The sequence below is a fragment of the Cetorhinus maximus genome, chromosome 28 (assembly GCF_964194155.1).
Source record: "Cetorhinus maximus chromosome 28, sCetMax3.hap1.1, whole genome shotgun sequence".
Classification (NCBI taxonomy): Eukaryota; Metazoa; Chordata; class Chondrichthyes; order Lamniformes; family Cetorhinidae; genus Cetorhinus; species Cetorhinus maximus.
In genome coordinates this window covers 19,801,962-19,829,293 of record NC_135906.1, presented here as the reverse complement: position 1 = coordinate 19,829,293, position 27,332 = coordinate 19,801,962, and the positions used below count along the sequence as shown (strand labels likewise).

Genomic DNA, 27,332 nt, shown 5'->3' with positions numbered 1-27,332 from the left:
AAAAGTTTACTACACAGGGTCAGAAAGACAAAAATTTACAATATCTGTGTCTTATATCCTAACATTCAGGTTAAGGAGGTGTGCGAGTTAACAAGCTAACTAGTCAAACCCACCATGCTACACAATAAATGGCAGGTGTGACCAAGACAGCCTCAAGATTTCTCAGCAACCCACCCAGACCAAACATCGGTCAGCCAGATCTCGCAAACTCGAGGATTTCATTCTTCACCTTCGAACATCTAATTCGAGAATTCTCCAAGTTGCCCCCAACTCAAGACGGCATCAACGATGGCCCCCACCTCGCAGGGTTTCAACCTCATCCGAGATTCCATCCCCCAAGTGACACTCGGGCACCGATCCACCAGCTCTTCAGCTGTGGGGGGCAGAACGCTGCTGCCCCAGAGTAGCAGCTTTGCCCAGCATGTGAGTCACCAACCTTTGGCTGCGTTCTCGGATCTACAGGGAACCTTCTGACCCCCCCTCCGATTACCAGGGCCTCCCACAAGCCCTCGTCACTCAAAGTCTGCTCCCTGCAGCCCTTTTCTTATTTGGAGCCCGTTTCTCTGCCCCTGTCTAACAACCTGGGACCCTTTCCAGTCCCCCTCCTCTTTTGGGACCTCTCCCTGCCCCCCTAAGCCTAAGACACTGCTTCACCATGGCACTCCCCTCCCTTTGCATGGTTTTCTTAGGCACCAGTGCACTGGACCCAAAGAAAGTAAAAACGCCAATCTGTGCATGTGCAGCACACTCCCGGTCTCTGCAAGTACAAAAAGTTCAGAGGCCCTGTGGAGTTGAAGTTCCTGACCTCTTGCACTCAACATGAAAATATAGTTCCAGTGTTCCAAACAGCTGGAGCATTTCAGCCAACCTCCTCCAAATGAGGATCACCAACTCCAGGAATTAAAGACACTTCTGGGTGTAAAACCAAGGGAAAAAATCTTCAGGATTCAAGTATTTTCTTTGATCACAAAATATTGGAATTATTAAAAAGGCAGTTTAACTGGAGAGGTTGTTGGAGCCAGGTGACTGATGAAATCTACAGAATACAAACCTGCCCCAGTAAGAACATAGAGTAGGCCATTCAGCCCCTCAAACCTGCTACACCATTCAATAAAATCACAGCTGATCTGACTGTGACCTCAACTCCATTTTCCTGTCTGCCCCCCATAACCCTCCACTCCCTTCTTGACCAAAAATCTGGTCTTCAGTCCTGATCCAGCCTCTGCCGTTCTTTGCGGAAGAGAATCCCAAAGGTTCACAGCCTTCAGGAGGAATTCCTCATCTCTACCTCAACTCAGTACTCAACCTCGAGGGGCATTTACTTCAATTCCAAATATTCCTCCCTGCAGTTGCATCAATGGAAGGTCTTGTTAGCCAAGGCTGTGTCTGGCCTTCAGTTAAAACTGCTGGACTTGAAGATGCAGCTCTATTCCCACTTCCCCTCACCAAAACACAATACTGATAGCTAAGACTGGGTGTTTAAGTGCTCCAGCAACATGACTCACCTCTGTTACACCGTCAGGATGGGAGCGCTGGCACCATGATGCACTGGCACATTTCTCAAGGCTTCTTTCTGTGCCGAGCATTCGATGCGATGAGGCTATTCAGTCCATCGGATAGCTCTTCCAGAGCCCCACTCCTCCTCTTTCCTCAGCCTGGCAATTGTGTCTTCCTTAAAAGAATGTAGGAGGAGGCCATTCAGCCCACTCCCATCATTCTATCAGACATGGCTGATCACCTACGTCTGCCATTTGTCCCCCCCCGAAGTAGATCCAATTGTTTTGGAAAGGGTACAATCATCTTGCACCATGCTTCCAGGCAATGCATTAACTCAATTTAAGAAATTCATCCCCAAGTAGAATGTCAAAGGCCCAGTCCAAGCCATTGGCACCACTGCCCAGGCATTCGGCTGGTGTTAAAATTTAACAGGAAACTAGAACAGCTGTCCCCACCACCCCCCACCCCGATAAGCACTGGAGCAAGAATCGTGTGCAGAGGGTCCCTGTACATTAACAAGCTGCAGATTTACATTTGGATCCCAAGTATCCGATCCAACCGGATATAAAAAAAAAGCCAGTATGCCCAATTCAAGAGGGCATTTGAAATGTCTTGGCATTTCCCACAACTCTAAAGGGTTAACATTCCCTCCCCTCCATGGTTGGCACAGGGAGCGAATACCCACAACTGCAGTAGACCGGCGTGGTCCATGGTGAGAACACTGCTGTGACGTGGGAACAGGTGGCACATGGAGACAGCGCAGAGGAGAGTGTGGAGTTTTTTTTTTAAAAAAATTACATTCATGGGATGTGGGCATCAGTGGCTAGGCCAGCATTTATTGCCCATCCCTAATTGCCCTCGTTCAGCAGGCAGTTAAGACTCAGCCACATTGCTGGGAGTCTGGAGTCACATGTAGGCCAGACCAGGTAAGGACAGATTTCCTTCCCTAAAAAAAAAAAGGGTCGAGAGTGAACCAGTTGGGTTTTTAATGACAAATCGGTAATGGTTTTGTGGTCATTAGACTTTTAATTCCAGATTTTTTTTTTTTTTTTAAATTGAATTCAAATTTTACCATCTGCTGTGGCGGGATTCGAACCCGGGTCCCCAGAGGATTATCCTGGGTCTCTGGATTACTGGTCCACTATGCCATCACCTTGCTGCACCTCCCAACATCATGGGGAGGGGGAGGTAACTCTTTCGAGTTATCAACAGATCTTATGTAACTCTTTCGAGTACATTCACAGTTCTTGGTTTCCGGAAGTGGGACATGAACCCACAACCTTCTGATTCAAAGGTGAGGGTGCTATGAACTGAGCCACAGCTGACACCTCAGGGGAGGGGGAGGTAGGCGGACTGCTAGCCTTGTTGCTTTAATGAAGTGTGCAGTCAACAGGAGTGCTGGGTTACCACGCACATCACATCAACTTAGAAAAAAAGAAATCTCAATCTACAGACAGGATGAATTGTTGGGGGATTTGCACAGCCAACAGGATGGGTTGATTCAAAATGTTGTCAGAGCAATTGACAGCGAGAAGGAACAAGACAGCCCAGGAGGACAGCAGAGTGAGCACTGTGCATACACAGCTGATTAGTTATTTATTTAGTACACATGGGAGAATTCCAAGTGTTACGTGCTCAGATTCCAGTCACCAGACTGTCCAACATCCCCGGGGTGGGGGTAGAAGAACAATCATTTACTGTTACTTCAATTAAAGTATGCAGGTCTCACACAAGCCATGCATGTAGCAAACAGCAGCCCACACTGCCCTTTGTTCCTCAGTATATTAGGTCACAGACTGAAGAACGTTTAAAGAGCCTGGTTTAGAATATGAGGGGCCGATCCCTCCTTACACCCGTTACCTCAACTTGAAGCACCCAAAACAGTAAAGGAGAATCGGTTGGGAGTCCCACCCAAACATTTAAACTGGTCTTCTCTTTCGGAAGAGACCAATCTGTCCATTTTCCGATTTCTAGCTACGTTTTTGACCTGCAACAAAAATAAGAACGCTAAACAAAAGGGCCACTCAACCATCAACATCCAATAGATGGCCATGGATCATCGCCCATTGTCTTTGGCTCGCTCAGTTATTAGATTTGAGTTATTGAACTTGTCAGATAGCACAATTACTGGAATGCTAGGCTGGCAACCAATGGTTATTCAAAATTTCTGTACCGACCCCAGGGAAAAAAACGTTCATTTGTAAAACAGGCATTTTTTTCTGCTTCGTAGAATAATGCCTCGAGGAAACTCATCCTGAGCAGTCCAAAGGGAAAAAAAAACCTAGAATTTTTTTTAAATTCTCTTCAACACTTGGGTTTCATTTATAAAAACATTGGGCAAGGGGAGAAAACCTGTTTCTTCACCGTCATAAAAAGAGGCCCCCTCCCCTACCAATGAGATAGTGGTTGATCTGATGGTGACTCAATCATCTGCCTGCACCCTGACCCCTCAACTCCCTCGTCTATCAAAAATCTAACTCAGCCTTGAATATATTCAATGACCCAGCCTCCGCTGCTCTTTGAGGAAGGGAATTCCCAAGATTAACAATCCTCAAAGAAAATCCTCACACCTCTATCTGAAGTGGGAGACACCTCATTTTTAAACTGTGCACCCTGGTTCTAGATTTCCCCTCCCCCTCCCCCCTCACAGCATCCACCCCGTCAAGCCCCCTCAGAATCTTATGTTTCAATAAGATCACCTCTCATTCTTCTAAGCCTCGAAAGGGGCAGCTCGCCTTCCAATTGGCTGAGAGAACAGCTGTTTAGACGACCAATAGCAGGTTGGTTGATGTCACTGATCCACCCCCAACCACCAGAATGTGTCCAGATTTGGCCAACCCTACTCCAAGGCACTGTTAATGTTGAGTTCTGGAGGTCTGCAAATGTCCAATATTACAGGACACCACAATTAATAACACTGGCTATAGCCAAACTCAAGTGTGCCATTTTTGGTGGATTTTGCCTATTACCAAATCAACAGATTGAACGCAGACTGTTCCCCAGAGTCAATTATTCACCCATTCGCAATGGAGTGTGACTGGAAGCTGGGGTGCAACACATCAATGCACACTGTTCAAAGGGAAAAGTTTGTGGGTTGTAACACACCACTGAACTTCTTCCTGACTATTACTCAAACGTTAAACAATTAGCTCCTTAATTGAAGGCAACGCCTGCTAAAATTAAGTCTCAAGTTGTACCCAGGTCAGAGCATCACAAATTGAAATTTCAGTATCCGAGGAACTACAGACCAAGATACCCTCCTAGCGAGATGAGGGAAAAGAGATTTGTGGCTCAGGTACTCACTCCATGTTCGGGACTGTTTAAAAGCACATTTGCCCAGTATCTCAAGGATTGAATGTTCATTATCCAGGAGGGAGCAGTGTCAGAGGGGGGGAAAAAAAGGATAATGCTGTAGTTGGGTAGTGACAGAGAAGGTAGAACAGAGCCAAAAGGTACAGATTTACTTTCATAGAAACGTACAGAACAAGCTCCAATTCCTATATTCTCAACATTGCAAGATGAGTTGACTGGAGAGAGACAGAGAGAGAGAGAGAGAGAGAAAAGACACCTATTTGAAGTGGCAAATGCTCGTGGTTATATCCAGGGCACATTAAGAGTATTCGTTACCTGCTCGATTTGCTCTGCAGGATCTTCTCTGGTCTTGCAGGGGGCAACTTAGTCATTGCAGCAGCTGGCGTCTTGGAAACTGCAGAGAGAATTAAAATGGTGCATTAACCAACTCATTGAAAGATTATCTTTTATTAGAGCTACTGCTGTTCCAAAATTTAGTCAGACAGAAAAAAAAAGATAACCACTCTATAGATTCTCAAAAAACAGTAGACGACAAATTCATCCCCAGACAAACAATTACTGGTGCCGAGAATTAAGATCTGCACTAATTTTCAATCGGTCAGCCACGATTTACTCACTACAAAGTCAATGTGTTGCTTACCTTGTAAATTTACACTAGAAATGAAACATTTGGATTGGATGTTCCAACAAAACTAAACACATGCAAAAGAAAGGGATTTACCCAATTTAGATGCATAAAATAAATTTTGGGAGGGGGGAAAGCCAAGTTACGAAAAGGGATAACTAACATAACCAAATCTGTGTTCGCGAAAGTAAAAACCAATATTCACAATCTTATTCCCTTCAAGGTTAAATCAGATGGAAAATACATTAAATCAATAGCAAGTATTGAGCAACCAAATTAAAACAGAACATTCAGGTGGGAATGGTCACAGATTTTAACAAACCAATATCAATCTCAAATCAGAGGAAGGTTCATGTAGAATGAAAAATCTTCCCACTGAAGCATATTATTCCTCAATCTTCATTCCAGGATATGGTTATATCATTTGGATAATTAAATAATTGGTGTGGAGAAGCTTAGCTATGCACGGGTCAGTAATGATTCAATATGAGCTCATTGTTGGTTTCCAGTTTCTGTAAAGCATTTACTGTTAGATAATCGGACAGTATTCAATACCAAATTGGAAAGGGGACTAACCAAACAAACAACTAACTAGCAGTAAATTTCAACTCTAATCACCAAGTATGAAGGAAAAGTCACCACAAACTCCATTATTGCAAGATTCAGGTGGTGACCTGGAAATAAAAGTGATGTGAATTATATGAAGGTTGGTGCCATTTGTACCAGTGATAGCCCCGACATACTGATTTATATTGTTCTAAAATGGCAAAGGTGGAATCAGCAGCTTGAGGGATAAAGTGGTTAAGCCGAGACAAAATTTGGACATGCATACAAACTGGAACTTGTCTACGGCCATGTCTGGTGCCAAGTATGTGTGATTAAATTGTTAAATTACTAAGGTCACTTATGGTGTCACAAAATTAAGATATTACAGATCAAGGATAACGGTTTTAAAAGGTACATTTGTTTTCAAACCTTTACATAAGGGTTTAACATAAAAACTTACAGAATACTGAAAGGCCTGGATAGAGTGGACATGGGGAAGATGTTTCCATTAGTAGGAGAGACTAGGACCCGAGGGCACAGCCTCAGAGTAAAGGGAAGACCTTTTAGAACAGAGATGAGGAGAAACTTCTTCAGCCAGAGAGTGGTGAATCTACGGAATTCATTGCCACAGCAGGCTGTGGAGGCCAGGTCATTGAGTGTATTTAAGACCGAGATAAATAGGTTCTTGATTGGTAAGGGGATCAAAGGTTACGGGGAAAAAGGCGGGAGAATGGGGTTGAGAAACTTATCAGCCATGATTGAATGGCGGAGCAGACACGATGGGGCGAATGGCCTAATTTCTGCTCCTATGTCATATGGTTTAAAAGCCTTCTTTCAACATGGCACCTTTGTGGTTATTCAAACCTCATCAGAATTGTATCTCTAGAGGTGGCTACAAAGAGTCATTAAAAATGCAAAGATTTCTCAGGAATGTCCATTGAATCTTCTTTAAAAAAAAAACAACCCTTTTACTTCTGAGGGAACAGGAAGGGACTTCAAAAGGACCACAATGTTATTAACTTCTTTGCCTGGTCAAAGAAGGACCTCTTGAAAATTACACCATCTCCTGCCAATGCAAGGCAGCGATCGACACCCACGCAGAGAAAAGCAGTGACGTCATTTGCTGCTGAGTCTGGCCAAACGCAGTCTGGCTAAAAATGTTGGAAAGTAAAACCACTTTTCCGCGGTTACAGTTAACAAAGCTGTTACATTACAGAGTGTAAGGGAAAAACAGTGGATTGTATTTGACTTTTTAAAAATATAAAGGACAGTACAGAGTAGCAAAAGGTTCCAGGTATTGATGAGTGAGCTGAGCTGCACTGCCGGGGTTTAAATATAATACTGAACATATGCCACAGAAAAAGATAAAGCTAAAAGGTGAATTATTGAGGTGAAAAAATGGGCATTGTATTTTGTTGTGAATAAAATACCCCTTCCTGGTTCCAAAATCCACACCAGGATTGTTAATTTAATCAAGACGTTTGATGGAACTTTCGGGTGTTGTGGGCAATCACATTTGGGGAAAGACTGAGGGATCAGCCTTTGGTGTCTCCAATCTCTTTCATAAAATGTAGGCTGCCCCCTTTTGAGGGAAACTTTAGACAGCTTCATGGTCAACTTTCTTTCCAACTGACACCAGTGATTCCCCAGGTTAAGAACTTAAAAGGTTGTGTCCAAAACAGATTCTAGAACCCCAAATTTACAACCATAAAACATAGAGGGCAGCCTAGAGATTCTAAAACCCATACAAATAGAAAATAATGCCCACCATCTATCCCACCCCTGCAGTGTGGCTTTAATGTTGGTAGCTCCAGAATAAACTCAGATTCTAGAGTCACTCTCCACACCGGCCCCCACAGCTCTTGGCAACATTGCCTCGACAGTACTTTCACCTCGTCACCACAGAGGAATGGCGGCAAACTTGGGAGTGAATCCTTAAATCAATTGATGTGCGCGCGAGAACGAACTCTCAGAACAGAACACAAGGTATCGCCAGTCCTCCATTAGGTCAATATTCAAGAAAATGAGCAACGCATTGTGTTTAACCCACCACCTTGCTCTATGGCATCCCTTTGAGCCAGATTAAAGTAGAACCTGAAGAGTTGTACAGACTCAAAACGTTAACTCTCTCTCTCTCTCCACAGATGCTGAGGAGACCTGCTGAGTTTTTCAGCATTTTCTGTTTTGTTTGATTAAAGTTTGATCGTTAAGAGTTGTACAAGTATATCCCCGGATTACACTGGAGTCTCTGGGGATTGAAGATTCACCACCAGGGTCACTGCCATGAGCAACACCTTGGAGAGAGAAAAATAAATCACAGGGTAATCAAAGTTATGAATTCTTGACACTAGGTCATAAAAATATTGGACATGGAAAGGCTTATTTGGCCAGTCAAGAATTATTCAATTAGGAAGTATTCACTTGATTGGCTTACTGACAAACATTGTCACTGCCAATAGGAGGGGTGTGGGGGCAGGGCGGTTGGAGGCAGGAGGCCATGAGATGAGTTTCCAGGAACATGTCCAACTTGAATTGGTAACCCTTAATCCAGAGCTAGTGTCTGGGGGGTACAGTCCGTTTGTCTGGAGCAAGGATTTAATCATTGGCTTAAAAACGGAAAATGCTCGAAAATCTCATCTGTAGAGAGAGAAACAGAGCTGTTGAGTCCATTTCACTGAACTAAAGAGAAGTAGAAAGTGATGGAATTTATACTGTCCCACTAATCCCCTGGAATTTATATTATCCCACCTACATCCACGAATCCTCTGATACCCTATGCCATATCAATTATCAACAATTTCCAGTTCCCTGGCCCTAACTGCTACTTCTTCACCACAGACATCCAATCCTTCTACTCCTCCATCAGGATGGTCTGAGGGCTCTCCGCTTCTTCCTTGAACAGGGATCTGAACAATCCCCATCCATCACCACTCTCCTCCATCTGGCTGAACTTGTTCTCTCACTGAACAATTTCTCCTTAAACTTGTCTCGCTTCCTCCAAATAAAAGGTGTGGCTATGGGTACCTGCATGGGCCCCAGTTATGCCTGCCTCTATGGGGTCATGTGGAACATTCCTTGTTCCAGTCCTACTCAAGCCCCCTCCCACAACTTTCTCCGGTACATCGATGACTGATTTTTCCAGGTCTAGACGAGAGCATGAAGCGGCACCAAAACAATCAATTCTGCTTCCAATTTCCACCCCTCCATCACCTTCACATGGTCCATCTCCAACACTTCCCTTCCCTGACCCGTCTCCATTTCTGGTGATACTGTCTACCAACATTCATTACAAACCCACCAACTCCCACAGCTACCTAGACTACAGCTCCTCATACCCTGCTTCCTGTAAGGACTCCATCCCATTCTCCCAGTTTCTGCCTCCATCACATCTGTTCCGATGATGTCACCTTCCAAAACTACACTTCTGACATCTTCCTTTGAGAGGCTCCCCCCCCCGCACCCCCCCCCCCAACCCAACCTGGTTGACAGGGTCCTCAACTGTGTCCAGCCCATTTCCCATGCCTCTGCCCTCATTTTCTTCTCCCTCCCAGAACCAGGATAGGGTCCCCCTTGTCCTCACTTATCACTCCACCAGCCTCCGTATTCAAAGGATCATCCTCCACCATTTCCACCAACTCCAGCATGATGCCACCACCAAACACATCTTCCCTTCCCCCCCACCCCTGGCGGCATTCCGCAGGGATCGTTCCCTCTGGGACACCCTGGTCCACTCTTCCATCACCCCCTACACCTCAACCTCCTCCCATGGCACCTTCCCATGCAACCGCAGAAGGTGCAACACCTGCCCCTTTACTTCCCCCCTCCTCACCGTCCAAGGGCCCAAACACTCCTTTCAAGTGAAGCAGCATTTCACTTGCACTTCCCTCAATTTAGTCTACTGCATTCACTGCTCCCAATGCGGTTTCCTCTACATTGGAGAGACCAAACGCAGACTGGGTGACCACTTTGCGGAACACCTTCGGTCTGACCACAAGCATGACCCAGACCTCCCTGTCGCTTGCCATTTCAACACTCCACCCTGCTCTCATGCCCACATGTCCGTCCTTGGCTTGCTGCATTGTTCCAGTGAAGCTCAACGCAAACTGGAGGAACAGCACCTCATCTTCTGATGAGGCACTTTACAGCCTTCCGGTTTTACCATAGCGTTCAACTTCAGACCATGAACTCTCTCCATCTTCACCCCTTTAAAAATTTTATTTTTCATTTACTTATTTTTATTCATTGTTTTATCCCCCTTTAAATCCATTTTTCTATCCTTTCCCCCTGCCAACCACCATTGGTTCCCCACCCCACCCCCCATCTGCTACTTGTTCCTTCACAGAGTGCTGACCCTCGTTCTACTATTCACACACTGCTTTCTTACCTTTATGCCACTATCAGCACCTTCAACCCTCTCCATCACCATTAACTTTGATAAAGATGTCATGGACAATCTCTCCTTAGCCCCTACCTATCACTGACCTTCTATCCTGCTTTACCAGCTCCAGCCCAATTACACAGTATAAATTCCATCACTTTTTACTTCTCTTTAGCTCCGAAGAGTCACATGGACCCGAAACTAGGTTTTCGCTCTACAGACGCTGCCAGACCAGAGTTTATCTAGCATTTGTTTTTATTTTAGATTTTCAGCATCTGCAGTATTTTGCTCATTAGAAGCTAGCTTCTCAAGTACAGGAGGAAAACCGGGAAAATACCAATTATATTTTAGAAAGCCCACCTTGCACAATGCAAGAAAGTAAATGACACAAACCTAACCGCTGATCCATTACCTGACACTCACAGCAGGTATGGTCAGCTCTTGCTAATCTAATTGTGCTGCAGTCTCTGCTGCTGTTGTCCAGTCACAAAGGCTTATGGACTACTTGAACAGCAACCCTCTCCCCTTCCCCACAGGAGTAGTTTTGTAAACGAAATCAGATCAGAACGTCACTCATCCATTCTACATACCTCCAGAATTCTGAAAGGACTCCAAATGATCAGACATAACCATTCGAAATCCAACTTCAGGTTTCCACACAACAGTAGAAATTTTCCACTCCAGATCCTTTTAAACACACTTAGTTCTCTTATTGGAGATCCCCCTCACTGCATTTGCAGTGCACATCGTATCCATCGAGGGAAAGCCACTTTCTGACATGGTGCTTTGACCAGTTACTAGGGCCCTGTCAGTGATGGCCACATCCAGAGAACGAATGGTTAAAAGCCTAACAATCCACAATGCTGTGGAAGTGAAGTGAATCGAATGTGAAAAGCTCACATAGGAAGCTGAGTAGCTACAAGTTCCACTAATAGCAGCTGGATAGTGTGGAGAATGGAAAATAGATGTTATCACAGAGTTATGTGGCAGATTCTTTTAAAAATAGAGTTGCCTTTCTGTAATTGCCAGCATTTGCAATTTAAAAATAAAATAGAAGCAAAATTCAGAAGGTACATCAGGGAGCTTAATCCTGAGAATTATCCTCCCCTAGGCCCCGAGTTATATCAAATCACTACTCACTGTGGGTGTGCCTACATCACGGACTGTAGAGGTAAGGCAGCAGCTCACCACCACCTTCAAGGGCAATAAAAATGTTGGCCTGGTGAGTGACACCCACATCCCATGAAATAATAAGAAATTTCTTTCACCATCTCCCAGAAAAGAACTTCAGCCATAACACGAGCTACCTCCATTTGACACATTTGTCCCCATTCCTTCTTGGGAAATATTCCTCTAAATCAGCGAGCCAAGTTGGTGAAGACCATTCAAATGGAGATGCAAGTTGAAGTACATCAATGGGTATCATTCAAATCTGAAGCTGCTGGATTCAATCAGCTATTCCCAAGGTTAATCAGCAAGTCCGTACCACCAGTGATGAAAGTAGCAATAGTCATGAGATCATCCCCAGGTTTTAGCCCTTATTTCATCATCAGTAGATAATATCAGTGAGCCCTGGGTTTAAAATAAAAGGGCATTCTTCAAACTCTAGCCCATCCTAAAGTCATTGCTTAGGTTTAGGAACATAGGAGCAGGAGGCCATTCAGCCCATTACACCTGCTCCACCATTCAAACCAATTATGGCTGATCATCTACCTCTACACCATTTGTACATGTTAAGATCAAGCTAATATCCTGTAACCTGATACTCCATCAACACCCTATATTAGCATGAGAGAAAGGAACACAAGGGAATACAATCTATACTTAATGGAGTGGGGATAATGAAAGGGTAAGTATGGATAGTTTAGTGCTGGACATTTAAATAGCACTTGAAGTTTGAGCCAATGTCCCATGCTCTAGTGTGTAAAACCGGTAATTATGTTAGAATACAGTTCAGAGATAAGGTAATTTGACATTTGAGGGGAGCTGAGTCATGGATTGGAAGTGGTTGATTGCTGGTTTCAGCTGTGATTCAGATACGTAGCACTCCCACCCCAAAAGCTTGTTCAAGTGGGACTTGAGGCTGGAGCCCAAATCTGACCAATACCAGAACAGCACTGAGGCGGGGGGGTGGTGCTGCATTGTCAGAGTTTCCGTTTAAACTGAAGCCCCCAAACCCACCCCGAGAGTCTGCTGTGTGCAAATTGGCCACTGTCTCTTAAATCACTGTGGCTACCATACTCATTTTCCATAAAGTGCTTTGGGATGTCAAGATTGTGAAAGGGACTGGAAATGCTGGTTCTACAAACATACCCGGGGGATGTTGAAAACAGCACTGCTTGATGTCTACCTTGCTCAGACAATGTTTACCAAATTTTAGGTCAAGGTTACATAAAAACGTCCTCCAATGTTTTAGAATATAATTTTTAGTTTTAGGAATTGAAGTTTAACTGTAGAAAATGCAGGTGTGTAGTTTAAAAACGGGTTAAAAGCAACAAGTAAACGCAATTCAAACAAGCTTGGAGTCTATTACACTTAAAAACACTGGAGCCACATTGGAAGCTGGGAAGGCAAGATCATATACAGCATGTGGGCATGTTTAGCTAACTGGAGATGTTCTTTGCTGGAATAACTTGATGTTTGCAGTTATTCATGTGGTTTCCCAGAATTAAGGTAACTTTAGAATTATAAAAAGGTAGCTAATTTGCATTTCTACCCGAGAACAAGCAATGTCCCCGTTGCCATGGAAATTGGTAGAGCTCAGAGATTCCGTTATGAGGTTCTGAAGTAAGCTCGGGCATAACCAGAGGCCAAGCTGGTTGAAAGAAGCAGCTAAGAGACTGTTAGCTTTGGGTCTATGGAGCTGGTAGCTCCTTGGAAGTCAAGAGATAAAGCCAGACCTACACCAGGGGTAAATGCTAGATCCATTGCTCATGCCTGCGATTGGTATTCAGTACAAGACAAGTTGGAAAGGGGAAAAATGATTGAAAGGTTGAAGGAAGAAGCTTAATCCTCAATAGAAGACAAGGAGTTCTGGAAGTGATCAGCTCAGTTGCAGCAGGCCATTGGAAACCGAGGGCGTCCTCAGATGTTTTAAGTCACTAAGCAAGAGTCACAGGGAGGCTTGTGCTGGAGTGGAGGAGTCCAAAGCCATGAGGTTGGTAACAAAATTGGAGATTCCAGGAAGGACCCCCAAGAAATCTTGTACCATGGCAAATAGCTGGAACACTGAAATCAGTGAATCCCGGAGTGCGGTGATATACCTCTTGTGTTGGCCCCAGGAAGAGAGAATGGTTTCACAAGATAGGGAAACTCTTGGGGAGAAAGCTTAAGCTGGTGTTGTTGATGGTGCTTACTTTAATTCTTTGATATGCAGTTTTTGTTTAAAAATTGAAAGCTAAGGCAGTTCTGGTTGTTCAAATTCTTTAAGTCAATGCTTATAAACTTGTCAGCCGTTAACAGTACAACTCCCACCATTTTGTAAAGGACATTTTTCTGACAAACAGTTTAATTTTAGGCACTGCTCCCGGTATTAGCATTACTTTAGCAATTCCATTGGTTGCAGCTGTCAGTCCGACGAACTCAATGTGAAGCCATATGTCACCTCCACCCCGTCACATGCTGTGTCATCAGCTGCTCCGAGGCAGCCTCTAGACACAAAATCACAAGTGGCATCTCTGTTTAAAAAGAATTCAACCAACATTTCATAGAGCGGCTAAAAAGGTAAATGCCCCTTTGAAAAGGGATCATAAATCAACCAGCATCACAAAAGGCTTATCTCAGAAAACTAATGTTCGCCAAGGTTTGGGTTAGAAAAAAAGTAATTTATTCGTGATGCTTGAGGACTGGATCATTTAGAATCTCATTCAGATGGGAACTTTACCTGAACAATTATGTATCATAATCAGATGAAAGGGGAATTAGACAGTTAAAAGATTCAGGGATGTTTGTGTGAAAATGTGCTCATCCCAATTTAAAAACTCACCAAATTAGGCACATGGACAAGAGAGGGATGCGGACTGACAGACACATTGTCCCAATCCAAAACACTGGTTAAGAAGTCCCATCTGAAATGAAGCGTGCAGTATCACCAACGAGTCCCTGACACACTGGTGGGAAGTGATCAAGGGAAGCATCAAGAGGTTTTTCATCCTCAAAGGCACCCAGAAAGCTAGAAAGGAACAGAGGGAAATGTCCCGACTCCAGGAAAAGATGCAGAATCTGCTCCGGCTGCAGTCGATGGGGGTCGATGTCAAGGAGGAGCTCCAAGAGGTGAAGGGCCAGCAAGCCTCGCACTTTGCCTCGGAGGCCTCCAAGATCATCTTCCGTTCCAGAGTCCGCTCCGTGGAGCAGGATGAGACGTGCTCACGTTTCTTCTTCCAAAAGGTACACAGAGAGCGCTCTGTGATCAGCAGCCTGAAGGAAGAAGACGGCTCAGTAAAGTCATCACGGTCCGACATTCTGAGGATCAGCAAATCCTTTTATGCCGGACTGTATGACGTGAAGCCCACGGACAGCACGGCCTCCCAGTCCTTCCTGTCCTCTATCACGGAGGTCCTAGACCACAGTACGCGGGAGAGCCTAGACAAACCGCTAACTCCTGACGAACTGACTAAGGCCCTCGAGTCCTTCGAGAAGAGTAAAACCCCCGGAAGCGACGGCCTGCCGGCGGAGTTGTATTCGGCTCTGTGGGACTTGATCGGCCCAGACCTGCTAGAAGTGTACGAGAGTATGCTCCTGGCCGGCAGCATGTCAGAATCCATGAGGAAAGGCATCATCACCCTCATCTACAAGCAGAAGGGGGAAAGGGAGGAAATTAGAAATTGGCGACCCATTTCACTGTTGAATATGGACTATAAGATTCTGTCCAAGGTCATCGCCAACCGGGTCAAATCCGCTCTGGAATTGGTGATTCACCCTGACCAGACCTGCTCTGTGCCAGGCAGGAAGATCTCTGACAGCCTGGCGCTGCTCAGGGATACGATTGCCTATGTACAGGACAGGGGTGTGGATACCTGCCTCATCAGCTTGGATCAGGAGAAGGCCTTTGACAGAATATCGCACACCTACATGGGGGATGTGCTCTCCAAAATGGGCTTTGGGGAGGGATTTCGAAATTGGATCCAACTGCTCTACACTAACATCAGTAGCGCAGTCTCAATCAATGGGTGGGAAACAGATAGCTTTCCAATTAAATCTGGAGTCAGGCAGGGCTGCCCTCTCTCGCCTGTCCTTTTTGTGTGCTGCATAGAACCCTTTGCCGAGTCCATCAGGAAGGATCCGGGCATAAGAGGAGTGACGATCCCAGGCAGTGGAGGCACTCAGGTAAAAGCCTCCCTGTACATGGACGACGTCGCCGTCTTCTGCTCGGATCCGCTGTCGGTGCGCAGACTGATGCACGTCTGCGACCAGTTCGAACTGGCCTCGGGAGCCAAGGTAAATCGTGGGAAGAGCGAGGCCATGTTCTTTGGGAAGTGGGCTGACCGATCCTTTGTCCCCTTCACTGTCAGGGCTGATGGCCTGAAGGTGCTGGGGATATGGTTCGGAGGGACCGGGGCATGCGTTAGAAACTGGAAGGAGCGAGTGGCTATGGTGAAAAGGAAACTGGGCATGTGGGAGCGACGCTCCCTCTCCATTGCGGGTAAGAACCTGGTCATCAGGTGTGAGGTACTCTCGCTGTTGCTGTACGTGGCGCAGGTCTGGCCCATTCCACACTCCTGCGCGATGGCGATCACTCGAGCCATCTTCCGCTTTATCTGGAGGTCGAAAATGGATCGTGTCTGCAGGGACGCGATGTATAAGCCTCTAGATAAAGGGGGAAAAAACGTGCCCAACATCGCCCTCATACTGATGGCCACCTTTGTGTGCGGCTGCATCAAGCGGTGCGTAGACCCTCAGTACGCAAACACCAAGTGTCACTACGTGCTGAGGTTCTACCTGTCCCCGGTGTTGCGAAGGATGGGTCTGGCCACGCTGCCGCGGAACGCTCCAAGTAGTTGGACCGTGCCGTACCACCTGTCCCTGGTGGAAAAATTTATGCAGAAAAACACCTTTGACCACAAGTCCATCAGGCAGTGGTCAGCACGTAACGTCCTAGAGGCCCTGAGGGATAAGGAGAGGGTGGACCCTGTGGGATGGTTCCCCGAGCAGACTGTCAAAGTCATTTGGCAGAATGCCTCATCGCCAGAACTTTCCAACAAGCACCAAGACGTAGCTTGGCTGGTGGTGAGAAAAGCCCTCCCCGTCAGATCCTTCCTACACGCCAGGAGTCTCACCCCCTCTGCACGATGCCCTCGAGGTGGCTGTGGTGGGGAAGAGACCGTTGTTCACCTCCTTGTGGATTGTGCCTTTGCAAAGAAAGTCTGGAGAGAGATGCAGTGGTTGCTGTCGAGGTTCATCCCGAGCAGTTCTGTGACACAGGACTCTGTGCTCTACGGGCTGTTCCCAGGGACACACACCGAGACAAACATCAACTGCAGCTGGAGGATCATCAACTCGGTGAAAGACGCGCTTTGGTCTGCCCGAAACTTGTTGGTCTTCCAGCACAAAGAGTTGTCCCCGACCGATTGTTGCGGACTGGCACAATCCAAAGTCCAGGACTACGTGCTGAGGGACGCACTAAAGCTTGGGGCAGCTGCCGCAAAGGCGCAATGGGGAAGGGTCGCTGTCTAAGACCTTTCTACCACAGCGCACCGAGAGACTGGGAACTGTTTAGAGCCCCTCGGGCTGTACAGATCAAAATGAAAGGCTGTAAATGATTGTAATATTGTTTGTACTGATGCACCTGGTGATACATTTTGTAAAAGTTTAACCTGGATTGTACCCTTGTAATGTTGTTTTTGAAATGGTTTTGAATGTGATTGAAGATTTTTTATGAATAAAGTATATTTTTACAATAAAAAAAAACACTTCTCGGCCTCTCCTGTCCCCGGTGTTGCGAAGGATGGGTCTGGCCACGCTGCCGCGGAACGCTCCAAGTAGTTGGACCATGCCGTACCACCTGTCCCTGGTGGAAAAATTTATGCAGAAAAACACCTTTGACCACAAGTCCATCAGGCAGTGGTCAGCACGTAACGTCCTAGAGGCCCTGAGGGATAAGGAGAGGGTGGACCCTGTGGGATGGTTCCCCGAGCAGACTGTCAAAGTCATTTGGCAGAATGCCTCATCGCCAGAACTTTCCAACAAGCACCAAGACGTAGCTTGGCTGGTGGTGAGAAAGGCCCTCCCCGTCAGATCCTTCCTACACGCCAGGAGTCTCACCCCCTCTGCACGATGCCCTCGAGGTGGCTGTGGTGGGGAAGAGACCGTTGTTCACCTCCTTGTGGATTGTGCCTTTGCAAAGAAAGTCTGGAGAGAGATGCAGTGGTTGCTGTCGAGGTTCATCCCGAGCAGTTCTGTGACACAGGACTCTGTGCTCTACGGGCTGTTCCCAGGGACACACACCGAGACAAACATCAACTGCAGCTGGAGGATCATCAACTCGGTGAAAGAGGCGCTTTGGTCTGCCCGAAACTTGTTGGTCTTCCAGCACAAAGAGTTGTCCCCGACCGATTGTTGCGGACTGGCACAATCCAAAGTCCAGGACTACGTGCTGAGGGACGCACTAAAGCTTGGGGCAGCTGCCGCAAAGGCGCAATGGGGAAGGGTCGCTGTCTAAGACCTTTCTACCACAGCGCACCGAGAGACTGGGAACTGTTTAGAGCCCCTCGGGCTGTACAGATCAAAATGAAAGGCTGTAAATGATTGTAATATTGTTTGTACTGATGCACCTGGTGATACATTTTGTAAAAGTTTAACCTGGATTGTACCCTTGTAATGTTGTTTTTGAAATGGTTTTGAATGTGATTGAAGATTTTTATGAATAAAGTATATTTTTACAAAAAAAAAAAAAAAAAACACTTCTCGGCCTCTTGGCTAAGATCAAGTGTTGCAGGAGCGACACCATGGTCCTGCCATGGCAAGGTCGGGATGGAAGGGCGAAAACCAATCGCAATCCGAATTCATACCGTGGGTTACCTATCACCGTCCGAGTCACGGTGAACCACAGCGACGAAGGAGGATCACCTATGGATCGGGGCTTCTTCACCAGGAGGATCCTGTTGAAGGCGTGCGGCTTCCAAGCTACGGAGATCTTCACCCTGCATGACTCCCGCAAAGGTGGTTATTTCGACGTGACGTTCAAGCAAGTGGCAGACTGCGTCCGGCTCCTGAGGGTGTTCGAGGAGAAGAGAGACCTGCCGGAGATGAAGATCCTGACGGCGGAGCCGCACTTTTCTCTGCCGTTGCAACGGGAACGTGAGGTGATGGTGCATGTGTACAACCCCTTCGTCCCTGTCGCCGACGTGGTCACCTTCCTCACCAGGTACTTCGATAAGGTGGGGAGCGGCACTGAGATTCGAGACGACTTGGGGATCTGGACAGGCAAACGCCTGTTTAAGGTCACGCTAAAGACCGATGGTAAGGGAGCCATTTTCCACCCTCCTTCCAGTTTCGCTATCAGGGGAAACCGTGGCTACCTGGTCTACGCTGGGCAACCCAAGCATTGTCGCTCATGCGGCAAGGCTGGTCATGTGGCGGCCAACTGCAGCGCCTCCCTCTGCAAGATCTGCAAACAGGAAGGGCACCAGACAAAAGACTGCAAACAGGCCAAGTGCTGCAACCTGTGTGGCGAGGCAAGTCACCTCTACAGGACCTGCCCCAAACGCTGCCGTACTTACGCACAGGCAGCCAAAGCCGACCACGGGGAAGCAGAAGAAATGTTCCGTGTCACTCCAACCACCAAGGCCCCCAGGGAGCTCAACGGGACAAAGGAGGACACAGAGAGAGACAAGGTGGAGAAAGAGATTGAGGCAACAGAGAGCCAATCAACAGCACTACCCCCTGAACCTTCCAGTCCTCAGGACAGCAAATCAATGGAGGAGGAGGCAGCAGTGGAAAAGCAGCAGGGGGAGTGGCGGACGGTGAAGAACAAGAAAAGTAAGAGGGAGCGAAGAAGAAGCAAAGGCGTTTCCCAGAGAAGCGGCAAGAGGCGTCTCCCATCCGACACGGATGACAAGGGCAGCAGCTCTTCGGATGAGGAAGTGCCAGAGCGGCACCGACAGAAGAGGCGGCAAAGCTCCAGGGCGTTGGAGGACGAGACACCCGAGCTCCAGAAAATTGGAGACAACAAGGAGACCAGCGCACCCCAACTTGGCCTGCAACCTGAGGAGGCCAGTGCACCACAGCCCCTGGAATCTGGGAGCAGTGAGGCAATCATCGCACCCCAGCTCCAGGAAGCCGGGAACAGCAACCCCCCAGAGGGGGTGAGTTTTGGAGAAGCTTCTCCAGCAAAGGTCATCTCAAAATCCGCTCACTACGTGAACCTCCAGATGCCACTGGAGCAGAACACGGCCAAGGAGATCTACCTCAGCCCATCCAAAGTGAAGGAATTTGAGCTCACTACGGGTATGAAGGAGCAGACTAAAGGTCTGGGACTCTCAGAGACAGTGGGTTTGGTAGGAGAATAAATGCTTTAAAATGGGTTTAAAGATTGTATCCATAAATGTGCGTAGCATTAAATCTACTACGCGATGTGTTGCGACCTTGGACTACCTAGCCAAGGTCAAAGCTGACCTGTTGTTTCTGCAGGAGTGTGCGATACCGCACCTCAGCTCCTACAGGCAATGGTCACGATGGTGGTCCCACGGGCCATCGATCTGGTCGGGCGGAAACGACTCTCGTTCCTCCGGCCTGGGTATTCTGCTGCGGGGAGGCAACTTCACCGTCTCCGAGGTCAAGGAGGTGGTGGGCGGGCGACTCCTGGTAGCAGACGTAATGTACAAGAACGCTCCACTCCGGTTAATTAACGTGTACGGCCCGGCACAAGGGGCTGAGCGGCTGGAGGTTTTTCAGCAGCTCCCACTGCTGCTGGCGACCTCCAGGCCGGTCATTCTGGGCGGGGACTTCAACTGCATCATCGATGCGGCTGGACGATCCGGCAGGGCCGGAAGCAGATTGGACGCTACGTCCAGATCCCTGATGGAAACAGTTAAGGATGCCAAGCTGCACGACGTCTTCAGCAACCCTGCAGACGGAGCGCAGCGTAGATACACCTGGTCGCGGCCAGACGGGTCCATTCGTTCCAGGATAGACTTCCTGTTTGTGTCCCGTGCATTCACAGTCAGATCCACCGACGTCAAGCCGGTGTTCTTCTCTGACCACTGCCTCCTACTGGCGGACTGCCACTTGGAGGAAGACCTGAGGGTGGGCAGGGGGGCATGGAAGCTAAATGTGCAACTGCTGACCCCAGAGAACATTGAGGAGCTCAAGAGGGATTACAAAGGTTGGAGAACCGTGAAACCCCTCTTTGAGTCCCTGACACACTGGTGGGAAGTGATCAAGGGAAGCATCAAGAGGTTTTTCATCCTCAAAGGCACCCAGAAAGCTAGAAAGGAACAGAGGGAAATGTCCCGACTCCAGGAAAAGATGCAGAATCTGCTCCGGCTGCAGTCGATGGGGGTCGATGTCAAGGAGGAGCTCCAAGAGGTGAAGGGCCAGCAAGCCTCGCACTTTGCCTCGGAGGCCTCCAAGATCATCTTCCGTTCCAGAGTCCGCTCCGTGGAGCAGGATGAGACGTGCTCACGTTTCTTCTTCCAAAAGGTACACAGAGAGCGCTCTGTGATCAGCAGCCTGAAGGAAGAAGACGGCTCAGTAAAGTCATCACGGTCCGACATTCTGAGGATCAGCAAATCCTTTTATGCCGGACTGTATGACGTGAAGCCCACGGACAGCACGGCCTCCCAGTCCTTCCTGTCCTCTATCACGGAGGTCCTAGACCACAGTACGCGGGAGAGCCTAGACAAACCGCTAACTCCTGACGAACTGACTAAGGCCCTCGAGTCCTTCGAGAAGAGTAAAACCCCCGGAAGCGACGGCCTGCCGGCGGAGTTGTATTCGGCTCTGTGGGACTTGATCGGCCCAGACCTGCTAGAAGTGTACGAGAGTATGCTCCTGGCCGGCAGCATGTCAGAATCCATGAGGAAAGGCATCATCACCCTCATCTACAAGCAGAAGGGGGAAAGGGAGGAAATTAGAAATTGGCGACCCATTTCACTGTTGAATATGGACTATAAGATTCTGTCCAAGGTCATCGCCAACCGGGTCAAATCCGCTCTGGAATTGGTGATTCACCCTGACCAGACCTGCTCTGTGCCAGGCAGGAAGATCTCTGACAGCCTGGCGCTGCTCAGGGATACGATTGCCTATGTACAGGACAGGGGTGTGGATACCTGCCTCATCAGCTTGGATCAGGAGAAGGCCTTTGACAGAATATCGCACACCTACATGGGGGATGTGCTCTCCAAAATGGGCTTTGGGGAGGGAATTCGAAATTGGATCCAACTGCTCTACACTAACATCAGTAGCGCAGTCTCAATCAATGGGTGGGAAACAGATAGCTTTCCGATTAAATCTGGAGTCAGGCAGGGCTGCCCTCTCTCGCCTGTCCTTTTCGTGTGCTGCATAGAACCCTTTGCCGAGTCCATCAGGAAGGATCCGGGCATAAGAGGAGTGACGATCCCAGGCAGTGGAGGCACTCAGGTAAAAGCCTCCCTGTACATGGACGACGTTGCCGTCTTCTGCTCGGATCCGCTGTCGGTGCGCAGACTGATGCACGTCTGCGACCAGTTCGAACTGGCCTCGGGAGCCAAGGTAAATCGTGGGAAGAGCGAGGCCATGTTCTTTGGGAACTGGGCTGACCGATCCTTTGTCCCCTTCACTGTCAGGGCTGACGGCCTGAAGGTGCTGGGGATATGGTTCGGAGGGACCGGGGCATGCGTTAGAAACTGGAAGGAGCGAGTGGCTATGGTGAAAAGGAAACTGGGCATGTGGGAGCGACGCTCCCTCTCCATTGCGGGTAAGAACCTGGTCATCAGGTGTGAGGTACTCTCGCTGTTGCTGTACGTGGCGCAGGTCTGGCCCATTCCACACTCCTGCGCGATGGCGATCACTCGAGCCATCTTCCGCTTTATCTGGAGGTCGAAAATGGATCGTGTCTGCAGGGACGCGATGTACAAGCCTCTAGATAAAGGGGGAAAAAACGTGCCCAACATCGCCCTCATACTGATGGCCACCTTTGTGTGCGGCTGCATCAAGCGGTGCGTAGACCCTCAGTACGCAAACACCAAGTGTCACTACGTGCTGAGGTTCTACCTGTCCCCGGTGTTGCGAAGGATGGGTCTGGCCACGCTGCCGCGGAACGCTCCAAGTAGTTGGACCGCGCCGTACCACCTGTCCCTGGTGGAAAAATTTATGCAGAAAAACACCTTTGACCACAAGTCCATCAGGCAGTGGTCAGCACGTAACGTCCTAGAGGCCCTGAGGGATAAGGAGAGGGTGGACCCTGTGGGATGGTTCCCCGAGCAGACTGTCAAAGTCATTTGGCAGAATGCCTCATCGCCAGAACTTTCCAACAAGCACCAAGACGTAGCTTGGCTGGTGGTGAGAAAGGCCCTCCCCGTCAGATCCTTCCTACACGCCAGGAGTCTCACCCCCTCTGCACGATGCCCTCGAGGTGGCTGTGGTGGGGAAGAGACCGTTGTTCACCTCCTTGTGGATTGTGCCTTTGCAAAGAAAGTCTGGAGAGAGATGCAGTGGTTGCTGTCGAGGTTCATCCCGAGCAGTTCTGTGACACAGGACTCTGTGCTCTACGGGCTGTTCCCAGGGACACACACCGAGACAAACATCGACTGCAGCTGGAGGATCATCAACTCGGTGAAAGACGCGCTTTGGTCTGCCCGAAACTTGTTGGTCTTCCAGCACAAAGAGTTGTCCCCGACCGATTGTTGCGGACTGGCACAATCCAAAGTCCAGGACTACGTGCTGAGGGACGCACTAAAGCTTGGGGCAGCTGCCGCAAAGGCGCAATGGGGAAGGGTCGCTGTCTAAGACCTCTCTACCACAGCGCACCGAGAGACTGGGAACTGTTTAGAGCCCCTCGGGCTGTACAGATCAAAATGAAAGGCTGTAAATGACTGTAATATTGTTTGTACTGATGCACCTGGTGATACATTTTGTAAAAGTTTAACCTGGATTGTACCCTTGTAATGTTGTTTTTGAAATGGTTTTGAATGTGATTGAAGATTTTTATGAATAAAGTATATTTTTACAAAAAAAAACACAAGGAGGGGACACAGCTCCTCCTTGACATCGACCCCCATCGACTGCAGCCGGAGCAGATTCTGCATCTTTTCCTGGAGTCGGGACATTTCCCTCTGTTCCTTTCTAGCTTTCTGGGTGCCTTTGCGGATGAAAAACCTCTTGATGCTTCCCTTGATCACTTCCCACCAGTGTGTCAGGGACTCAAAGAGGGGTTTCACGGTTCTCCAACCTTTGTAATCCCTCTTGAGCTCCTCAATGTTCTCTGGGGGGTGGTGTCAGCTGTGGCTCAGTTCATAGCACCCTCGCCTTTGAATCAGAGGGTTGTGGGTTCACGTCCCACTCCTGGAAACCAAGAACTGTGATTGTACTCAAAAGAGTTGCAATCTGTGACTGTTGATAACTCGAAAGAATACCAACACAAGGAGGGGACACACACCGAGACAAACATCGACTGCAGCTGGAGGATCATCAACTCGGTGAAAGACGCGCTTTGGTCTGCCCGAAACTTGTTGGTCTTCCAGCACAAAGAGTTGTCCCCGACCGATTGTTGCGGACTGGCACAATCCAAAGTCCAGGACTACGTGCTGAGGGACGCACTAAAGCTCGGGGCAGCTGCCGCAAAGGCGCAATGGGGAAGGGTCGCTGTCTAAGACCTTTCTACCACAGCGCACCGAGAGACTGGGAACTGTTTAGAGCCCCTCGGGCTGTACAGATCAAAATGAAAGGCTGTAAATGATTGTAATATTGTTTGTACTGATGCACCTGGTGATACATTTTGTAAAAGTTTAACCTGGATTGTACCCTTGTAATGTTGTTTTTGAAATGGTTTTGAATGTGATTGAAGATTTTTTATGAATAAAGTATATTTTTGCAAAAAAAAAAACACAAGGAGGGTTCTTACTGATGGCCACCTTTGTGTGTGGCTGCATCAAGCGGTGCGTAGACCCTGCAAACACCAAGTGTCACTACGTGCTGAGGTTCTACCTGTCCCCGGTGTTGCGAAGGATGGGTCTGGCCACGCTGCCGCGGAACGCTCCAAGTAGTTGGACCGTGCCGTACCACTTGTCCCTGGTGGAAAAATTTATGCAGAAAAACACCTTTGACCACAAGTCCATCAGGCAGTGGTCAGCACGTAACGTCCTAGAGGCCCTGAGGGATAAGGAGAGGGTGGACCCTGTGGGATGGTTCCCCGAGCAGACTGTCAAAGTCATTTGGCAGAATGCCTCATCGCCAGAACTTACCAACAAGCACCAAGACGTAGCTTGGCTGGTGGTGAGAAAGGCCCTCCCCGTCAGATCCTTCCTACACGCCAGGAGTCTCACCCCCTCTGCACGATGCCCTCGAGGTGGCTGTGGTGGGGAAGAGACCGTTGTTCACCTCCTTGTGGATTGTGCCTTTGCAAAGAAAGTCTGGAGAGAGATGCAGTGGTTGCTGTCGAGGTTCATCCCGAGCAGTTCTGTGACACAGGACTCTGTGCTCTACGGGCTGTTCCCAGGGACACACACCGAGACAAACATCGACTGCAGCTGGAGGATCATCAACTCGGTGAAAGACGCGCTTTGGTCTGCCCGAAACTTGTTGGTCTTCCAGCACAAAGAGTTGTCCCCGACCGATTGTTGCGGACTGGCACAATCCAAAGTCCAGGACTACGTGCTGAGGGACGCACTAAAGCTTGGGGCAGCTGCCGCAAAGGCGCAATGGGGAAGGGTCGCTGTCTAAGACCTTTCTACCACAGCGCACCGAGAGACTGGGAACTGTTTAGAGCCCCTCGGGCTGTACAGATCAAAATGAAAGGCTGTAAATGATTGTAATATTGTTTGTACTGATGCACCTGGTGATACATTTTGTAAAAGTTTAACCTGGATTGTACCCTTGTAATGTTGTTTTTGAAATGGTTTTGAATGTGATTGAAGATTTTTTATGAATAAAGTATATTTTTACAAAAAAAAAAACACAAGGAGGGTTCTGATCCTTTGTCCCCTTCACTGTCAGGGCTGACGGCCTGAAGGTGCTGGGGATATGGTTCGGAGGGACCGGGGCATGCGTTAGAAACTGGAAGGAGCGAGTGGCTATGGTGAAAAGGAAACTGGGCATGTGGGAGCGACGCTCCCTCTCCATTGCGGGTAAGAACCTGGTCATCAGGTGTGAGGTACTCTCGCTGTTGCTGTACGTGGCGCAGGTCTGGCCCATTCCACACTCCTGCGCGATGGCGATCACTCGAGCCATCTTCCGCTTTATCTGGAGGTCGAAAATGGATCGTGTCTGCAGGGACGCGATGTACAAGCCTCTAGATAAAGGGGGAAAAAACGTGCCCAACATCGCCCTCATACTGATGGCCACCTTTGTGTGTGGCTGCATCAAGCGGTGCGTAGACCCTCAGTACGCAAACACCAAGTGTCACTACGTGCTGAGGTTCTACCTGTCCCCGGTGTTGCGAAGGATGGGTCTGGCCACGCTGCCGCGGAACGCTCCAAGTAGTTGGACCGTGCCGTACCACCTGTCCCTGGTGGAAAAATTTATGCAGAAAAACACCTTTGACCACAAGTCCATCAGGCAGTGGTCAGCACGTAACGTCCTAGAGGCCCTGAGGGAAAAGGAGAGGGTGGACCCTGTGGGATGGTTCCCCGAGCAGACTGTCAAAGTCATTTGGCAGAATGCCTCATCGCCAGAACTTTCCAACAAGCACCAAGACGTAGCTTGGCTGGTGGTGAGAAAGGCCCTCCCCGTCAGATCCTTCCTACACGCCAGGAGTCTCACCCCCTCTGCACGTTGCCCTCGAGGTGGCTGTGGTGGGGAAGAGACCGTTGTTCACCTCCTTGTGGATTGTGCCTTTGCAAAGAAAGTCTGGAGAGAGATGCAGTGGTTGCTGTCGAGGTTCATCCCGAGCAGTTCTGTGACACAGGACTCTGTGCTCTACGGGCTGTTCCCAGGGACACACACCGAGACAAACATCGACTGCAGCTGGAGGATCATCAACTCGGTGAAAGACGCGCTTTGGTCTGCCCGAAACTTGTTGGTCTTCCAGCACAAAGAGTTGTCCCCGACCGATTGTTGCGGACTGGCACAATCCAAAGTCCAGGACTACGTGCTGAGGGACGCACTAAAGCTTGGGGCAGCTGCCGCCAAGGCGCAATGGGGAAGGGTCGCTGTCTAAGACCTTTCTACCACAGCGCACCGAGAGACTGGGAACTGTTTAGAGCCCCTCGGGCTGTACAGATCAAAATGAAAGGCTGTAAATGATTGTAATATTGTTTGTACTGATGCACCTGCTGATACATTTTGTAAAAGTTTAACCTGGATTGTACCCTTGTAATGTTGTTTTTGAAATGGTTTTGAATGTGATTGAAGATTTTTTATGAATAAAGTATATTTTTACAAAAAAAAAACACAAGGAGGGTTCTACCTGGAATCCTGCTATTCAGGAGCATGAGCGTTGAGTGCGTTGGAGTGAGGCCCTGGCCAGTTTAACACACAAGAACAAGAAATAGAAGTGGTAGTCACTTTGTACAAGTCACTTGACCCTTGTACCCATTCCATCGTTCAATAAGATCATGGTTTATCTGATCACGGCCCTAACTCCGCTTACCTGCCTGCTTCCACACAACCCTCGATTCTGTCTAACTCATGCCTGGAATTATTCAAATTGCCCAGAGCAGCATCAGTAACAACAGGCTGGCTGAAACAGGATTTCAGACAGAAGGCAACTGAACAGTTCATTTGCAAGTTATATATTAAACAAGGACCCCTCATACAAGTCACCTTGTACTCCTCCCAAAGCCACATGTTAAATTATCTATGGGCCGCACTAAGGGTCAGACCCAGTGATGAGGACAATGG

The 27,332-nt window shown here is 48.3% G+C and overlaps 1 protein-coding gene across 2 annotated transcripts in view; it reads right to left on the bottom strand.

Moving 5' to 3' along the window:
* LOC144668894 (uncharacterized) overlaps positions 1 to 27,332 on the bottom strand; it is a 61,710-nt gene that overhangs the window by 10,807 nt on the left and 23,571 nt on the right. For both annotated transcript variants that reach the window (XM_078531352.1, XM_078531353.1), the window contains exon 4: positions 5,125 to 5,203. In XM_078531352.1, coding sequence (XP_078387478.1) covers positions 5,125 to 5,203 — 79 coding nt within the window. The remainder of the gene's footprint in view (positions 1 to 5,124; positions 5,204 to 27,332) is intronic.